This window comes from Pseudorca crassidens, chromosome 6 (genome assembly GCF_039906515.1).
Source record: "Pseudorca crassidens isolate mPseCra1 chromosome 6, mPseCra1.hap1, whole genome shotgun sequence".
Classification (NCBI taxonomy): Eukaryota; Metazoa; Chordata; class Mammalia; order Artiodactyla; family Delphinidae; genus Pseudorca; species Pseudorca crassidens.
The window spans coordinates 93,244,933-93,259,767 of NC_090301.1; the positions used below are offsets into that span (position 1 = coordinate 93,244,933).

At 38.3% G+C, this 14,835-nt stretch overlaps 2 protein-coding genes across 4 annotated transcripts in view; both read left to right on the forward strand.

Annotated features, from left to right (window-relative positions):
- MCM6 (minichromosome maintenance complex component 6) overlaps window positions 1-1,296 on the forward strand; it is a 45,621-nt gene extending 44,325 nt beyond the window's left edge. For both annotated transcript variants that reach the window (XM_067742066.1, XM_067742067.1), the window contains one exon: window positions 762-1,296. In XM_067742066.1, the coding sequence (XP_067598167.1) occupies window positions 762-878 (117 nt within the window). In that variant the 3' untranslated portion in view covers window positions 879-1,296. The remainder of the gene's footprint in view (window positions 1-761) is intronic.
- A 156-nt stretch (window positions 1,297-1,452) lies between these two features.
- The window catches only part of LCT (lactase), a 62,027-nt gene continuing 48,644 nt past the window's right edge, over window positions 1,453-14,835 (forward strand). For both annotated transcript variants that reach the window (XM_067742064.1, XM_067742065.1), the window contains exon 1: window positions 1,453-11,409. In XM_067742064.1, the coding sequence (XP_067598165.1) occupies window positions 10,770-11,409 (640 nt within the window). In that variant the 5' untranslated portion in view covers window positions 1,453-10,769. The remainder of the gene's footprint in view (window positions 11,410-14,835) is intronic.

Consider the following 14,835-nt stretch of genomic DNA (forward strand, 5'->3'; position numbering starts at 1 on the left):
CTTGAAAGTGTCCAATCCCTCTTAGTGGAATTAGTGCTTATACTGTGGGCCTTTTCCACCTTCTTAGGATCACATCACTATTTCCTGAGTTCCTCTGTATGGGCCTTCGGTAGGAGCCTTTCTCATTTGTGGACGTATTAGACTTATAGTTACATCATGGCTTCAAATCTGTCATCAAGTTTATTAAGCCACATGGCATGTTCTGCTTTTTTTAATTAGTTAATAGGTCAGAGGGAAAATTGTTTCATGTTAATTATCTTTAGATTCTACTTCTAACTAAATTATGAATGGATGGTATATAAAAGAGTTCAGTGGCCAATAATTAAAAATTAACATAATATTAAGTGAAATTAAACACTTATCAGAGTGATAAACAGAATCATAAACATACTTATCAGAGGATTTTATACAATTGCATGATTGTAAAATTCATATGTTCTTTTTTGAAGTTATATTTATAAGTAGTTGATATATATGCTAGGGAACCTGATTAAAATCACAATGTCAGTCTTACTGATGTATTTCTTAATTTTTCAAAAGTTTATGATATGAAAAAGTCTATATCCTAATGGGAAGGTGACTTAGCAGAAGCTTGATATTGACTTTAAGATATAGTCCTTTTTCTGAGAGAGTTTCTGGGGGGAAATGAAAGAAAATGTTAGTCACAAATATTCAGAAGAAGGGTCAAGTCCAAGTCCTGTGTATCTTAGCATTCTTATAATACTGCTGGAGAACTGAGGACAAACGTTTGTGTTTCATAGGATCATGTTCTAATTGAGCTCACCCAAGCTGGATTGAAAGGCTCCACAGAAGGAAGTGAGAGCTATGAAGAAGATCCCTACTTAGTAGTTAACCCTAACTACTTGCTTGAAGATTGAGCTATTGAAAGTAACCAGAGAAACTGGCCTTCCACCTCTGGCGTGGAGTCTGGGTGGAGCTCTACTAGCCAGAGAAGTGCTTCTGGGAGTGATGATTCAGGAAGATTTACTCTGAGGAAGAAGAACCAAGTTGATTGCCTCATATGTCACATTCCTTTTATACCAACGCAGGTTTTATCCCTTTGTTTAGTGTGCTTCTTGCCTAAAAAAAGTTGGATTGCAATAGTGTGTCATTTCTATAACTGAGACCTTTGTTTTCATGTGTAGGAAAAGGTCTGTTGTTTTTGTTATGTGGTGTCTTATTGGAGAAATAACATTTTTCAATTGCCAACTACTTTTTTTCACCAAAATAACTTTTTCTGCAGTTGTCTATTGGCTTTATTTCTATTATAAATTATTGCTTCCATTTATTCATGAATATGAGTCTTTCCCTTTTTGCTTGATTCCTGGGGCAAAGGGGTGGAAATACGGCATTATGGTAAACATTTAGGTGTAGGTTCCTGTGAGGAGAGTCCTTATAAGAATTTGTTAGTGTGAAAGCTAAGAGGCCTTGGAGATGACTTTCCAAGGTTAATTCCAGTTCTCTTTGGTTTTTTTTAAAGACAGTTTATGAAAATAAAAAGTTTATTATACTTTTTGCATTACTCTTTAATAACTTTTTTAACTTATATATCCTAAGAGTAAGGTCTCAGAATTATTTTCTAACTGCTTTTTTAAGGGAAATACATTTTTTTTTAAGATTTTTTTTGATGTGGACGACTTTTAAAGTCTTTATTGAATTTGTTACAATATTGCTTCTGTTTTTTCCTTTGGTTTTTTGGCCACGAGGTATGTGGGGTCCTAGCTCCCCAACCAGGGATCAAACCCACACCCCCTGCATTGGAAGGTGAAGTCTTAACCACTGGGCCGCCAGGGGAGTCCCCAATATGTCATTTTCTATATTACAGACCACCCTTAAATTTTATGGCATTTTTCCAGGAAAAGAGTTATTGCTGTTTATGATATTAATAGTCCCTGAGGCTTAGCTTTGATCAGTATGTACATGATGTAGCATTTCCTTTTGCTGCAGCTTTTGACAACAGATGATTCTGGGGCCTGCGGGGCCAGTTGGGGAATGTTTATATGTGGTATTTGAGTTCACTAATACAAACCTCTCTCCACTGGTTTGCGTACAATAGGGTAAGGGAGACTAGAAATGGATAGAGAAGTTGCAGTTAGCAGCTGCAGGGTATAAGCTCCTGTGAAAACTATGTTCCTAATTAATGGAGGTAGGAGAGCCTGTTGGAATAAGGAAACTTCAGTGTACAGGATCTCAGACTTCCTGTTGAGACAGGAGAGTCTAGGATAAGGCATGGACCAAGGCAGGGACGTTCAGTAACAGGTGATAGGAAGAACAACGAGTAAAAACTCAGAAGACAGCAAGAAAGAGTTCCTTCCATGCACTGATTCCCAACTTGATAAAGAAAATGGGGTGAGGAGGTTCCGAAAAGAGAAACAGCCTGACAGAAATTTGAACTTCAATTTGATCAAATACTGAACCCCAAAGCAAAGTGTGAAGCCCAGGGAAGATGAGTTCCTTAATGGTGAATCTGTCTTCTCCTCCCCAATTCTGTCGTTAGTGAAAGTAGGGGCTCTAAAGCAAAGTGAGGCCATTAATACAACTAAAATCAGTTTTTACCCATCTGAATAAGTGTGCTTACTTTTTCACACACCCCCTTTCTCTACATGTTGTCAGGGAAACGAAGTGGCTAATGGATGATGGAGCATGTATAAGATCTTTATGAAGAAAATTAGATGAGTATTTAGTAAGCAGATGTAACTTCTTTCTGAATAGGACGTCTTAAATATTGTAAGTTGTCAACTGATCCATAAATTTAATGTATTTTCAACCAAATGCCGACAGATGTCCATCAATAAGCAAATGACTACATATATTGTGATATAGCAATGCTCTGAGTTATGCAAACTAAAATGAGGGAAATGAAGATGTTTGAAATGGAAATATCTCTAGGACACATGGAAAAGAAAATGTGCAAATAAAGCTGTGTAGCACCTAAATATATAAAGCAAGTATTAACAGACCTAGACAGCAAATATTAACAGGATAGACAGCAAAACAATAATAGCAGGGAACTTTAGTACCCCACTTTCATCAAAAGGATAGATCATCCAGTCAGATTATCAATAAGGAAGCACTGACCTTAAATAACATGTTTAGACCAGATGGATGTAACAGACATGCAGAACATTCCATCCAAAAGCAACAGAATATAGACTCTTTTCAAGCACACATGGAAAATTCTTCAGGACAGATCATATGTTAGGACACAAAACAAGTCAATACGTTTAAGAAGACTGAAATCAATATCAGGCATCTTTTCTGACCATAATGGTATAAAACTAGAAATCAACTACAAGAAGCCTAAAAATTTCACAAATATGTGGAAATTAAGCAACCTACTGAACAACCAATGGGTCAAAGAAGAAATTTAAAAATAATGAGAAATGAAAATGGAAACAACATACCAAAACTTACGGGATACAGCAAAAACAGTCTAAGAGGGAAGTATATAGGGATAAAAGCCTACATCAAGAAACAAAGATCGCAACCTAACTTGCTATCTCGGGGGGGAAAAAATGAAGCCCAAAGTTAGTAGAAGAAAGGAAAGAGCAATGAAACTTAAGAGCTGGTTTTTTTCTTTTTAAGATAAAATTGATAAAACTTTAGCTAGACTCACAAAAAAAGCCCTCAAAATCAGAAAGGAAAGAGGAGGTGTTACAAGTTGTACCATGGAAATACAAAGAATCAGATGTTACTGTGAATGATTGTTGGCCAACAAATTGGATAGCCTAGAAGTGGACTGCTAGAAACATACCTACCAAGATTGAATCATGATGAAATGTGAAATGTGAGTAGTCTGGTTAGTAGTGAGGAGATTGAATCAATAATCAAAAACCTCCCAACAAAAGTCCAGGACCATATGGCTTCACTGATGACTTCTACCAAACATTTAAAGAATTAATACCAGTCCTTCTCAAACACTTCCAAAAAATCAAAGAGGAGGAACCACTTCCAAATTCATTTTATGAAACCAGCATTACCCTGATACCAAAGCCAGACAAGGACACCTAAAGAAAAGAAAATTATAGGCCAATATCCCTGATGTACAAAATAGATGCAAAAATCCTTAACAAAACTTCAACAGTATGTTAAAATGACCATACAACATGATCAAGTGGGATTATTCCAGGATGCAAGGATGATTCAACATCTGAAAATCAATCAGTGTATTACACCAGTTTAACAAAAAAGGATAAAAATCATGGTCCTCTCCGTAGATGGGGAAAAAAGCATTTGGTAAAATTCAACATCCATTTATGATTTTAAAAAACTGTCAACAAATTGAATATAGAGAGAAAGTACCTCAACATAATAAAGGCCATAGAGACTTTCCTGGTGGTCCCCTGGTTAAGACTCTGTGCTCCCATTGCAGGGGGCCCGGGTTTGATCCCTGGTCGGGGAACTAGATCCTGCATGCCACAACTAAAAACGGATCCTGCACACGGCAACAAAGATTCCATGTGCCACAACTAAGACCCAGCATGGCCAAATATTAAAAATAAAGGCCATAAATGGCAAGCCCACAGCTAATCATACTCTTGGGGATGAGACAAGGGTGCCTGCTCTCACCTCTTATTCAATATAGTATTGGAATCCTAGCCAGAGCTAGGAAAGAAAGGCATCGAAATTAAGGAGAAGTAAAATTGTCACTATTTGCAGATGACATGATGTTGCATATAGAAAACCCTAAAGACTCCACCAAAAAACTTAGAATTGATCAATGAATTCAGCAAAATTGCAGCATACTAAATCAATATGCAAAAATCTGCATTTCTATACACTAATAAAAACTACCAGAAAAAGAAATTAAGGAAATAATCCCATTTACAGTTGCATAGTAAGAAAAAACATACCTAGGGATAAATTTAACCAAGGAGGTAAAAGACCTGTACACTGAAAACTATAAGCGTGGTGAAAGAAATTGAAGAAGACACAGATAAATGGAAAGATATTCCGTGCTTACAGATTGGAAGAATTAATATTGTTAAAATGCCCATACTATCCAGAGGAATCTACACATTCAGTGCAATCTCTATCAAAATTTCCATGGCATTTTTCACAGAAATAGAACAGACAATCCTAAGACTTGTATGGAACCACAAAAGACCCAGAATAGCCAAAGCAGTGTTGAGAAAGAATAAAGCTAGAGGTATCATGCTTCCTGATTTCAAGCTGTATTACAAAGGTATAGTAATTAAAACATTATGGTATTGACATTAAAACATACGTATAGATCAGTAGGACAGAATAGAGAACCTAGAAATAAACCCATGTATATATAGTCAGTTAATTTACAACAAAGGAACCAAAAATATACGATAGGGAAAGACGGTCTCTTAAATAAATGGTGTTGGGAAAACTAGGTCACTACCTTACACCATACACAAAAGTTAATATGGATTGAAGAGTTGGAGATTAAACCTGAAATCATAAACTTCCTAGAAGAAAACACAGGTGGTAGGTTCCTTGATATCAATCTTGGCAATGATTTTTTGGATTTGACGCTAAAGCAAAGGCAACAAAAGCAAAAATAAATAAATAGGGCTACAACAAACTAAAAAGCTTCTGCACAGCAAAGAAAACCATCAGTCAAATGAAAAAGAATGGGAGAAGATATTTGCAAATACTGTATCTGATAAGGGCTTAATATCCAAAGTATGTAAAGAATTTATACAAGATAACCATCTAAAATGGGCAGACAATCTGAATAGGCATTTTTCCAAAGAAGATATTCAGATTGCCAACATACATGAAAAGGTGCTCAACATAACTAATCATCAGGGAAATGAAAGTCAAAACCACAATGAGCTATTACATTACACCCATGAGAAAGGCTATTATGAAAAAGGCAAAAAATAACAAGCGTTGGCAAGGATGTGGAGAAAAGAGAACTCTTGTATAATATTGGTGAGAGCCTCTATGGAAAACATAGAGGTTTCCCAAAAAACTAAAAATACAACTACCATATAAATCCAGCAATTCCACTTCTAGGTATTTATCTGAAGAAAATGAAAAAGCTAACTCAAAAAGATTGATGCACCCTCATGTTCATTGCCACATTATTTACAATAGCCAAGACATGGAAGCAACCTAAGTGTTCACTGATGGAAGAATGCATAAAATGTATATATATGTACAATCAAGTATTATTCAGCCCTAAAAAGAAGGAAATCTTGTCATTTGTGACAACATGGATGAAACTGGAGGGCATTATGCTAAATGAAATAAGACAGAAAGACAAATAGTGTATAATCTGTGTGGAATCTAAAACATTTTTAGAGTAACTTTTTTATTCATTTTATTTTTTTGGCTATGTTGGGTCTTAGCTGCAGCATGCGGGATCTTTTCGTTGTGACACATGGGCTTCTCTAGTTGTAGTGCACAGGCTTCTCTCTAGTTGTGGTGTGCGGGTTTTCTCTGTCTAATTGTGGCGTGAAGGCTCCAGGGTGTATGGGCTGTGTAGTTTGCGGCATGCAGGCTCTCATGTTGAGGTGCGTGAGCTCAGTAGTTGTGGCATGTGGGCTTAGTTCCCCTGCAACATGTGAGATCTTAGTTCCCCGACCAGGGATCAAACCCGTGTCCCTTCATTGGAAGGTGTATTCTTTACCACTGGACTACCAGGGAAATCCCTAAAAAAATATTTTTAATAAAATAAAAAATGAACTCATAGGTACAAAGGCTAGATTGGTGGTTGCCAGAGGTGGAGGTGGTAGGTGGGTGAAATGGGTGAAAGTGGTCAAAAGGTACAAACTTACAGTTACAAAATAAATGTCATGGGGATGTAATGTACACCATGGTGACTATAGTTAATAACACTCTATTTGAAAGTTGCTAAGAGAGTAGATCTTAAACGTTCTCACCACACACAAGAAAAAAATTTGTATCTATGTGTGGTGATGGATATGTTAACTAGATTTATTGTGGTGATATGTGTGCAGTGTATACAATCATGTTGTACACCTGGAACAAATATAATGTTATATGTCAATTGTATCAATTTTTAAAAATTAATTTTAAAAAGGAAAAATACAAGCTTTTCTTATAACTTTGTAGAAGAGGCTTTTTAAAACTATGTATAAGCAGAGATGCCATAAGGAAAAAAATTAATAAATTTGACTACACCAAAGTTTAAAAATTAAAAACCAGAGCTACAGATTGGGAAAATGTTTTCTCAACCTATATACGAGAGAAAGGATTAATGTCCGGGAAAAATAAGCTGCAGATGAGAAGAATATACTATATATATGTTCAATAGCTATATATTTTCTCAGTTTATAATGGGAAAAAGATTATTTCCCAAAATGGATACAGAGCTGATACAAATCAATTTTAAAAATCATTCAAAATTATAAACACACTAATAATTTGATAATATTGTAATAGCATTGGTGGGTTTGTCTGGAATTTGATGTTGTAATGCACTACTGGTAGGAGTATAAATCGGGACACTCCTTTTAGGGAAAAATTTGTCAGTACCATTAGAAGTTAAAATATAACTGACTACCCTATTACCCAGCAATTGTACTCTTCAATATTTTCCCTGAAGAAATAACCTATATATGTATAGAAAAAGGTATATACAATGACATTCATTGTGACATTGTGACACTGAAAATGGAAAATAACCTAAAACCTAATCAACAAATTAATGATTATGCAAGGTCACAAAGTGCAGCTTTCAAAAAGAATAAGATATATCAATATTTGCACAATGTGAAGATCTCCAAGTTGTGCTATATGGTAAAAATACCAGTTGTAGATCAATACTCACATTATAGTACCTCTTATTTTGTAAACTTGTTAGGTAAAAGTATATTCTTTATGTACATACACATGTAATAAATGGTGAATACTTTTTAGGAAGTAGCTGGGATTAGGTATAAGGCAAATGGAACTATTATCTAAATTTTGGGGATATTTATGAGAATGCATTTATTTAATATTTCTATAATTAATATAATATGCTTTTAGAGAGATAACAATGATTATAAACACAGGAATCTGAAAAATGATACATTTATATGAAGCTGTCAGGGCCACCTTGAAAATTCCACTAAGTGAAATAAAACTTTATTAAAATGAATATATATATACATTAACAAGACAATTCTAGGAAAAAGAATGATAGAAGAGGCCATGTCCTATCATAAAGTGAAAAGTACTACGCTACACAGGTATAAAAATTGAAATACTGTGGTACTGGCACAGGAATAGATAGACAAGGAGTAGAAAGTCTAGAAACACATATGTCTAGATAGGTATTTCATTTCTGATAGTTGGCATTTCAAATAGTGGGGAGAGAATGGCCTATTCAATAACCCATTAGAAATTGATAAACCTACCACACAGCACAAACAAAGTTAAAATTCAAGATGGGCTAAAGATCTAAAGATTAGAAACAAGAATATTAAATAATACATTTCACACAAGCTTTCAAAAATATGGTACCAAGTAATGTATTTTGAAGGACACTATAAACCAAATTTTAAAACTAACACTAGAGAGAAATTTTTTTTCTATCACATTTTAATACATGATATCCAAACTCTATTAAGAGTTCTTATATCAATAATAAGTTAATAAAAATGTACAAAGGATATAAAGAAGAAAAACAAGTAGCCAATTAACCTGAAAAGCTACCCCTCTAAACAGAAACAAGTGTCCAAAATATGAAGTTTTATAACAGGTGTGAGCAAACCAGAGAGATTTAGACACACTTCTAACTGTAGGTAGGATTTAAATTTGAAGAAGCCTGTTTTAGAAGACTTTGGATTACAATAAAAATTCCAAATGGGCATGCCATTGAGTCAGCAACTTAATTTCTAAGAATCTATCTTAAAGAAAAGAAATGTGGACAAAGATGTATAACTAAAGATACAGATATTAATTTGCAACATATTAAAATTAAGAACCAACCAGTGTTCAATACGCAAGAGGTTAAACTATGGTACAACCTTACTGTGGAATGCTATGCATCTGTTAAAAAGAAGTGGGTCTACATATTCTGGTATAAACAGAGCTCCAAGCACTATTAAGTGAAGGAAAATAAAAAACAACTGAGGAATGCTACATAAGACATAATTCCATATATGTTAAATTATATATTTTAAATGTTATACACATGTATGTTTGCATTATATATATGCAATAATAGCTATCATTCAGTTGCATTGTTCTTAATATGCTAATGAATGACCTCATTTAAATCTCACAACCTATCTGTCACCATTATACAGATGAGGAAGCAGGCACAGAGAAATTTAGTAACTTTCGCCAGATGAGATTTAAACACTGGCATTCCAACTCCTGAACAGCCATTAATATGTACAGAGAAAGGAAACTGGAAGGAAGCACAGTGTTGAAAGTGATTACCCTATGAAGGGAAGGGAAGAGGGGAATTAGTAAGTTTTCATATATATTTCTGTATTGTTTGAATCTTTTACAAAATGTGTTCATCATTTACTTACATATTTTTATTTTATTTATTTTTAAGATTTTTTATTTATTTATTTTTGGCTGCGTGGGGTCTTAGTTGCGGCACTTGGGATCTTCACTGAGGCATGCAGGATCTTCTGTTGTGGCACGTGGTGTCTTCATTGCGGCTCCCAGGCTTCTCTCTAGTTGTGGCATGCAGGTTTTTTCTCTTCTCTAGTTGTGGTGCACAGGCTCCACGGCACGTGGGCTCTGTAGTTTGTGGCACACGGGCTCTAGACGGGGCGCAAGAGCTCAGTAGTTGTGGCGTGCAGGCTTAGTTGCCCTGTGGCATGTGGGATCATAGTTCCCTGACAAGGGATCAAACCCGTGTCCCCTGCCTTGTAAAGTGGACTCTTTACCACTGAACCACCAGGAAGTCCCTACTTTTTTTTTTTTTTTTATTGGCTGCGTTGGGTCTTTGTTGCTGTGCGCAGGCTCTCTCTACTTGCAGCGAGTGGGGGCTACTGTTCATTGTGGTGTGCAGGCTTCTTATTGTGGTGGCTTCTCTTTTGCGGAGCAAGGGCTCCAGGCGCGGACTCCAGTAGTTGTGTCACGCAGGCTCAGTAGTTGTGGCTCACGGGCTCTAGAGCACAGGCTCAGTAGTTGTGGCGCACGGGCTCAGTTGCTCCACTGTGTGTGGGATCTTCCCGGACCAGGGCTCGCACCCATGTCCCCTGCATTGGCAGGCGGATTCTTAACCACTGCGCCACCAGGGAAGTCCCTCTACATGGTTTTTTTTGTGTGTTTTTTTTTCTGTATGTGGGCCTCTCACTGTTGTGGCCTCTCCCGTTGCAGAGCAGAGATTCCAGATGCGCAGGCTCAGCGGCCATGGCGCATGGGCCCAGCCGCTCCGCGGCATGTGGGATCTTCCCGGACCAGGGCACGAACCCGTGTCCCCTGTATTGGCAGGCGGACTCTCAACCACTGCGCCACCAGGGAAGCCCCCCCCGCTACATGTTTTTAAAGGAGAAAAAAAGTTTGGCGAGGAACTCACTTTTGTTCTGCTATGTAAATAAGTTTTAAAATAATTTGTAAGTAAGAAAAAATGTGGAGAACTTTTTTTCTGCAGACACTTCCCAGGTTCCTTGGCATAAATTGTGTGAGAAGTTTGAGGTTTTTGTGTTATCTCTTATAGTTTTAAATTTTTTTGATGTTACATAGGTGAATCACATACTGATTTTATTATCGTAGATAACCCAGTTACATAGTAAGTGTTTACAGTCACTTAATATTTTACAACCTCAACTGTAGTTATAAAGTAAGTATTCCACATACCTCCTAACAGTTCCTTGAAGATGGAGCTAGTCTGGCATTTAGTCCTTATTGTCCTCCTAAGTTTTTCTTGTTGGGGGTTAGACTGGGAATCTGATAGAAACTTCATTTCAGCTGCTGGTCCTCTAACCAGCGACTTGCTACACAACCTGAGGGGTCCACTGGGAAACCAGGATGCTCCCTTTGTAACAGGAGACAAAGAAATTTATGTTTGTCACCAGCCACTGCCCTCTTTCCTGCCAGAGTACTTTAGCAGTGTTCGTGCCATTATGATCACTCATTACAAAGTATTTCTGCCGTGGGCACAGCTACTCCCAGAAGGAACCTCCAAGAACCCAGACAAGGAAACAGTGCAGTGCTACCGGCAACTCCTTGAGGCCCTCAGGAGTGCTCAGCTTCAGCCCCTGGTGGTCCTGCACCACCAGACCCTTCCTGCCAGCACCGTCCAGAGAACTGAGGCCTTTGCTGATCTCTTTGCTGACTATGCCTCCTTCATCTTCCACTCCTTTGGGGACCTAGTTGAGATCTGGTTCACTTTTAGTGACTTGGAGGAAGTGATAATGGAGCTTCCCCACCAGGAATCAAGATCTTCACGTCTCCAGATCCTCACTGATGCCCACAGAAAAGCCTATGAGATTTTCCATGAAAAATATGCTTCTCAAGGTGAGTACACATGACCCAGGTGGCTGACCCACCGGCAGCCTTCATTACCCACCTTCCTCCACCCTCCTTAAAGCAGGACTCAGCATTTCTTTCCACTTACCTCCAATAGTCCCTTTGGGACTTCCCTGGCAGTCCAGTGGTTAAGACTCCGAGCTTCCACCGCAGGGCGTATGGGTTCAAGCATCCCTGGTCGGGGAAGTAAGATTCCGCATGCCACAAAGCACAGCCTAAAAAAAGTCCCCCATATCTATTTATTAGTGAGAAATTAATACCGTACTGAAGATTTCCCAGTGGAGGTAGGTAGGGGTGGTTTACATTGTACAGTGCCCAGCATTCCCTTTGAAAAATATCTTTTGAGCCCCGTTGCCCAATCTTTTTTTTTTTTTTTTAATAAATTTATTTATTTATTTTTGGCTGTGTTGGGTCTTTGTTGCTGTGCACAAGCTTTCTTTAGTTGTGGTGAGTGGGGGCTGCTCTTCGTTGTGGTGCGCGGGCTTCTCATTGTCGTGGCTTCTCGTTGTGGAGCACGGGCTCTAGGCGCGCAGGCTTCAGTAGTTGTGGCACGCGGGCTCAGTAGTTGTGGCTTGTGGGCTCTAGAGCGCAGGCTCAGTAGTTGTAGCGCATGGGCTGAGTTGCTCTGCGGCATGTGGGATCTTCCCAGGCCAGGGCTCGAACCCATGTCCCTTGCATTGGCAGGCAGATTCTTAACCACTGCGCCGCCAGGGAAGTCCCCTTGCCCAATCTTGAGTCTGCACTATCACCGATTATCTTTCTGTCCTCCTTTCTCCAGTCCTGCATCCCTGACTCTTCCTACCATTTCAAGATTGCCCATCCTCTCATCCACCCCGTTTTCTTTTATTTATTTATTTATTTTTATTTTGTGTGTGTGTGTGTGTGTGTGTGTGTGTGTGTGTGTGTGTTTCGGTCATGCCCCTCAGCTTGGGGGATCTCAGTTCCCCGACCAGGGATCAAACCCATGCCCCCTGCAGTGGAAGCCCAGAGTCCTAACCACTGGACCTCCAGGGAATTCCTGAGCCTCCCCTTTTTCTTATGCAAAGCGAGTTACATGTTCTAGTTGAAGCCTATATTCCAGCAGGGGAGACAAATACAAAGATAAAATAATAATATGCTGACAGATAGTGAGAAGAGCATGCTTACAATTGTCCGTATTCCTGCTTCATGGCTAGTTTAAGGTTCCAATTCAGTAGGCCCGGATGGAATCAGGACATTGATTTTAATAAATTCCGTAGGTGAATCTAGGCTAGGTACACCAAAAAATTGGTACACCAATTTTGAGAACCAATTTTGGATTATATATGCTTCCTGGTTTTTATTATATACTGTATGTATATTTTTATACATAGTATATAATACATCTGCATACTTGTATACTCTGCCTTTGAAACTTAACATATTTAATGAATATATTCTCATTTTATTAAAAACTCTTTGAAAGCATGATTTTCAGTGTTGTTACAGGTTCCCATTATATTAATGGATCATAGAGTTTAAAATATTCTTTCATTTTTGTATATAAGTTTATTTAATTTTCACTATTAAAAATTATGTTGGGCTTCCCTGGTGGCGCAGTGGTTGAGAGTCCACCTGCCGATGCAGGGGACACGGGTTCGTGCCCTGCTCCGGGAAGATCCCGCATGCCGCCGAGCGGCTGGGCCCGTGAGCCATGGCCGCTTTTAACCAACATATGTTGGTTAAAAGCAAAATAACTTTTTGAAGGTGGGGATATTGAATAATATCCCCCAAACTGAAAAGGAACTTTGAGACCAAAAAGTGAAGCAGGCAACTTCATAAAATGCAATTATGGAGTTTATTGTGGGTAATTTACATATGGGTAAGATCGGGTGAACAGTGATCTGGAAGCATTTGCAGCTGCATTCCTTACTGCCAAAAGGGGCACAAGGGAATTTAAAGGGGCCAAAGCTAAAAATGCAGTCTGATTATTAAGGGAGAAGCACATCTGCACCAGTGGGACTGGAAGTTTTTCCATCCCCTTGGGGGTCTCATGACCATTATTCCTTGAGGACCATTAACCATCTGTGTCAGCTAAAGAGCATTCTTCCAGTTCTTGTATCTGATGAAGACAAGGGTAAAAGTTGATAGGAAACTTATCTGGCTTGGGTGCATTACTTGTGAGTAGGCTAAAGCTCAGTCACACAGGAAGGGGAGGGGTTAGGACTGTGGGCCTAAGGTGGAGCTGACAAAATAGAGTCAGTGTGGTTCAGCCACACAATAACTAACACCCATGGAGTGACCACTCAGTCCAGCAATTAAAATATAACAATACTGTGGTGATTTTGTAACACGGAATTATTGAATCACTATGTTGTGCACATGGAACTAACATAGTGTTGTAGGTCAATTATGCTTCAATTTTTTAAAGAGTAAGAAAACAGCAAAAAATTATATATAATATATAATACATATATATAATATATATATTACACCACTTCACATCAATTAGGATGGCTGTAATAAAAAAGACAGACAGGGACTTCCCTGGTGGCGCAGTGGTTCAGAATCTGCCTGCCAATGCAGGGGACACAAGTTCCAGCCCTGGCCCAGGAAGATCTCACATGCTGGAGAGCAACTAAGCCTGTGTGCCACAACTACTGAGCCTGTGCTCTGGAGCTCAAGAGCCACAAGTACTGAGCCTACGTGCCACAACTACTGAAACCCATGCACCTAGAGCCCGTGCTCCACACCAAGAGAAGCCACCACAATGAGAAGCCTGCGCACCGCAACGAAGAGTAGCCCCCACTTGCTGCAACCAGAGAAAGCCCGCGCACAGCAATGAAGACCCAATGCAGCCAAAAATAAATAAGTAAATAAATTTATTTTTTTAAAAAAAGACACAATAACAAGTGTTGGCAATGATGCTGAGAAATTGGAACACTCATACTTTGCTGGTGGGAATGAATTATGGTGCAGCCACTTTGGAAATCAGTTTGGCAGTTCCTCAAGTTAAATTTTAGAGTTACCATATGACTCAACAATTCCTCTCCTAGGTATATATCCAAGAGAAATAAAAGCAAATGTCCAGACAAAAACGCATCACAAATGTTCATAGCAGTATTATTCGTAATAACCAAAAGTGGAAACAACCCTAATGTCCATCAATTGATGGATAAACAAAAAGTGGCATATCAGTACAATAGAGTATTACTCAGCCCTTGAAAGGAATGATGTACTGATTCGTACTACAACATGATAATCCTTGAAGACATTATGCTAAGTGAAAGCAGCCAGTCTCAGACCACATATTATATGATTTCATTTATATTAAATATCCAGAGTAGACAAATCTATAGAGACACTAAAGTAGAGTAGCTATATCTGGGGCTAGAAGAGAGAATGGGAAGTGACTGCTAATGGTTATATAATTTCTTCCTGGGTTACTAAAATGTT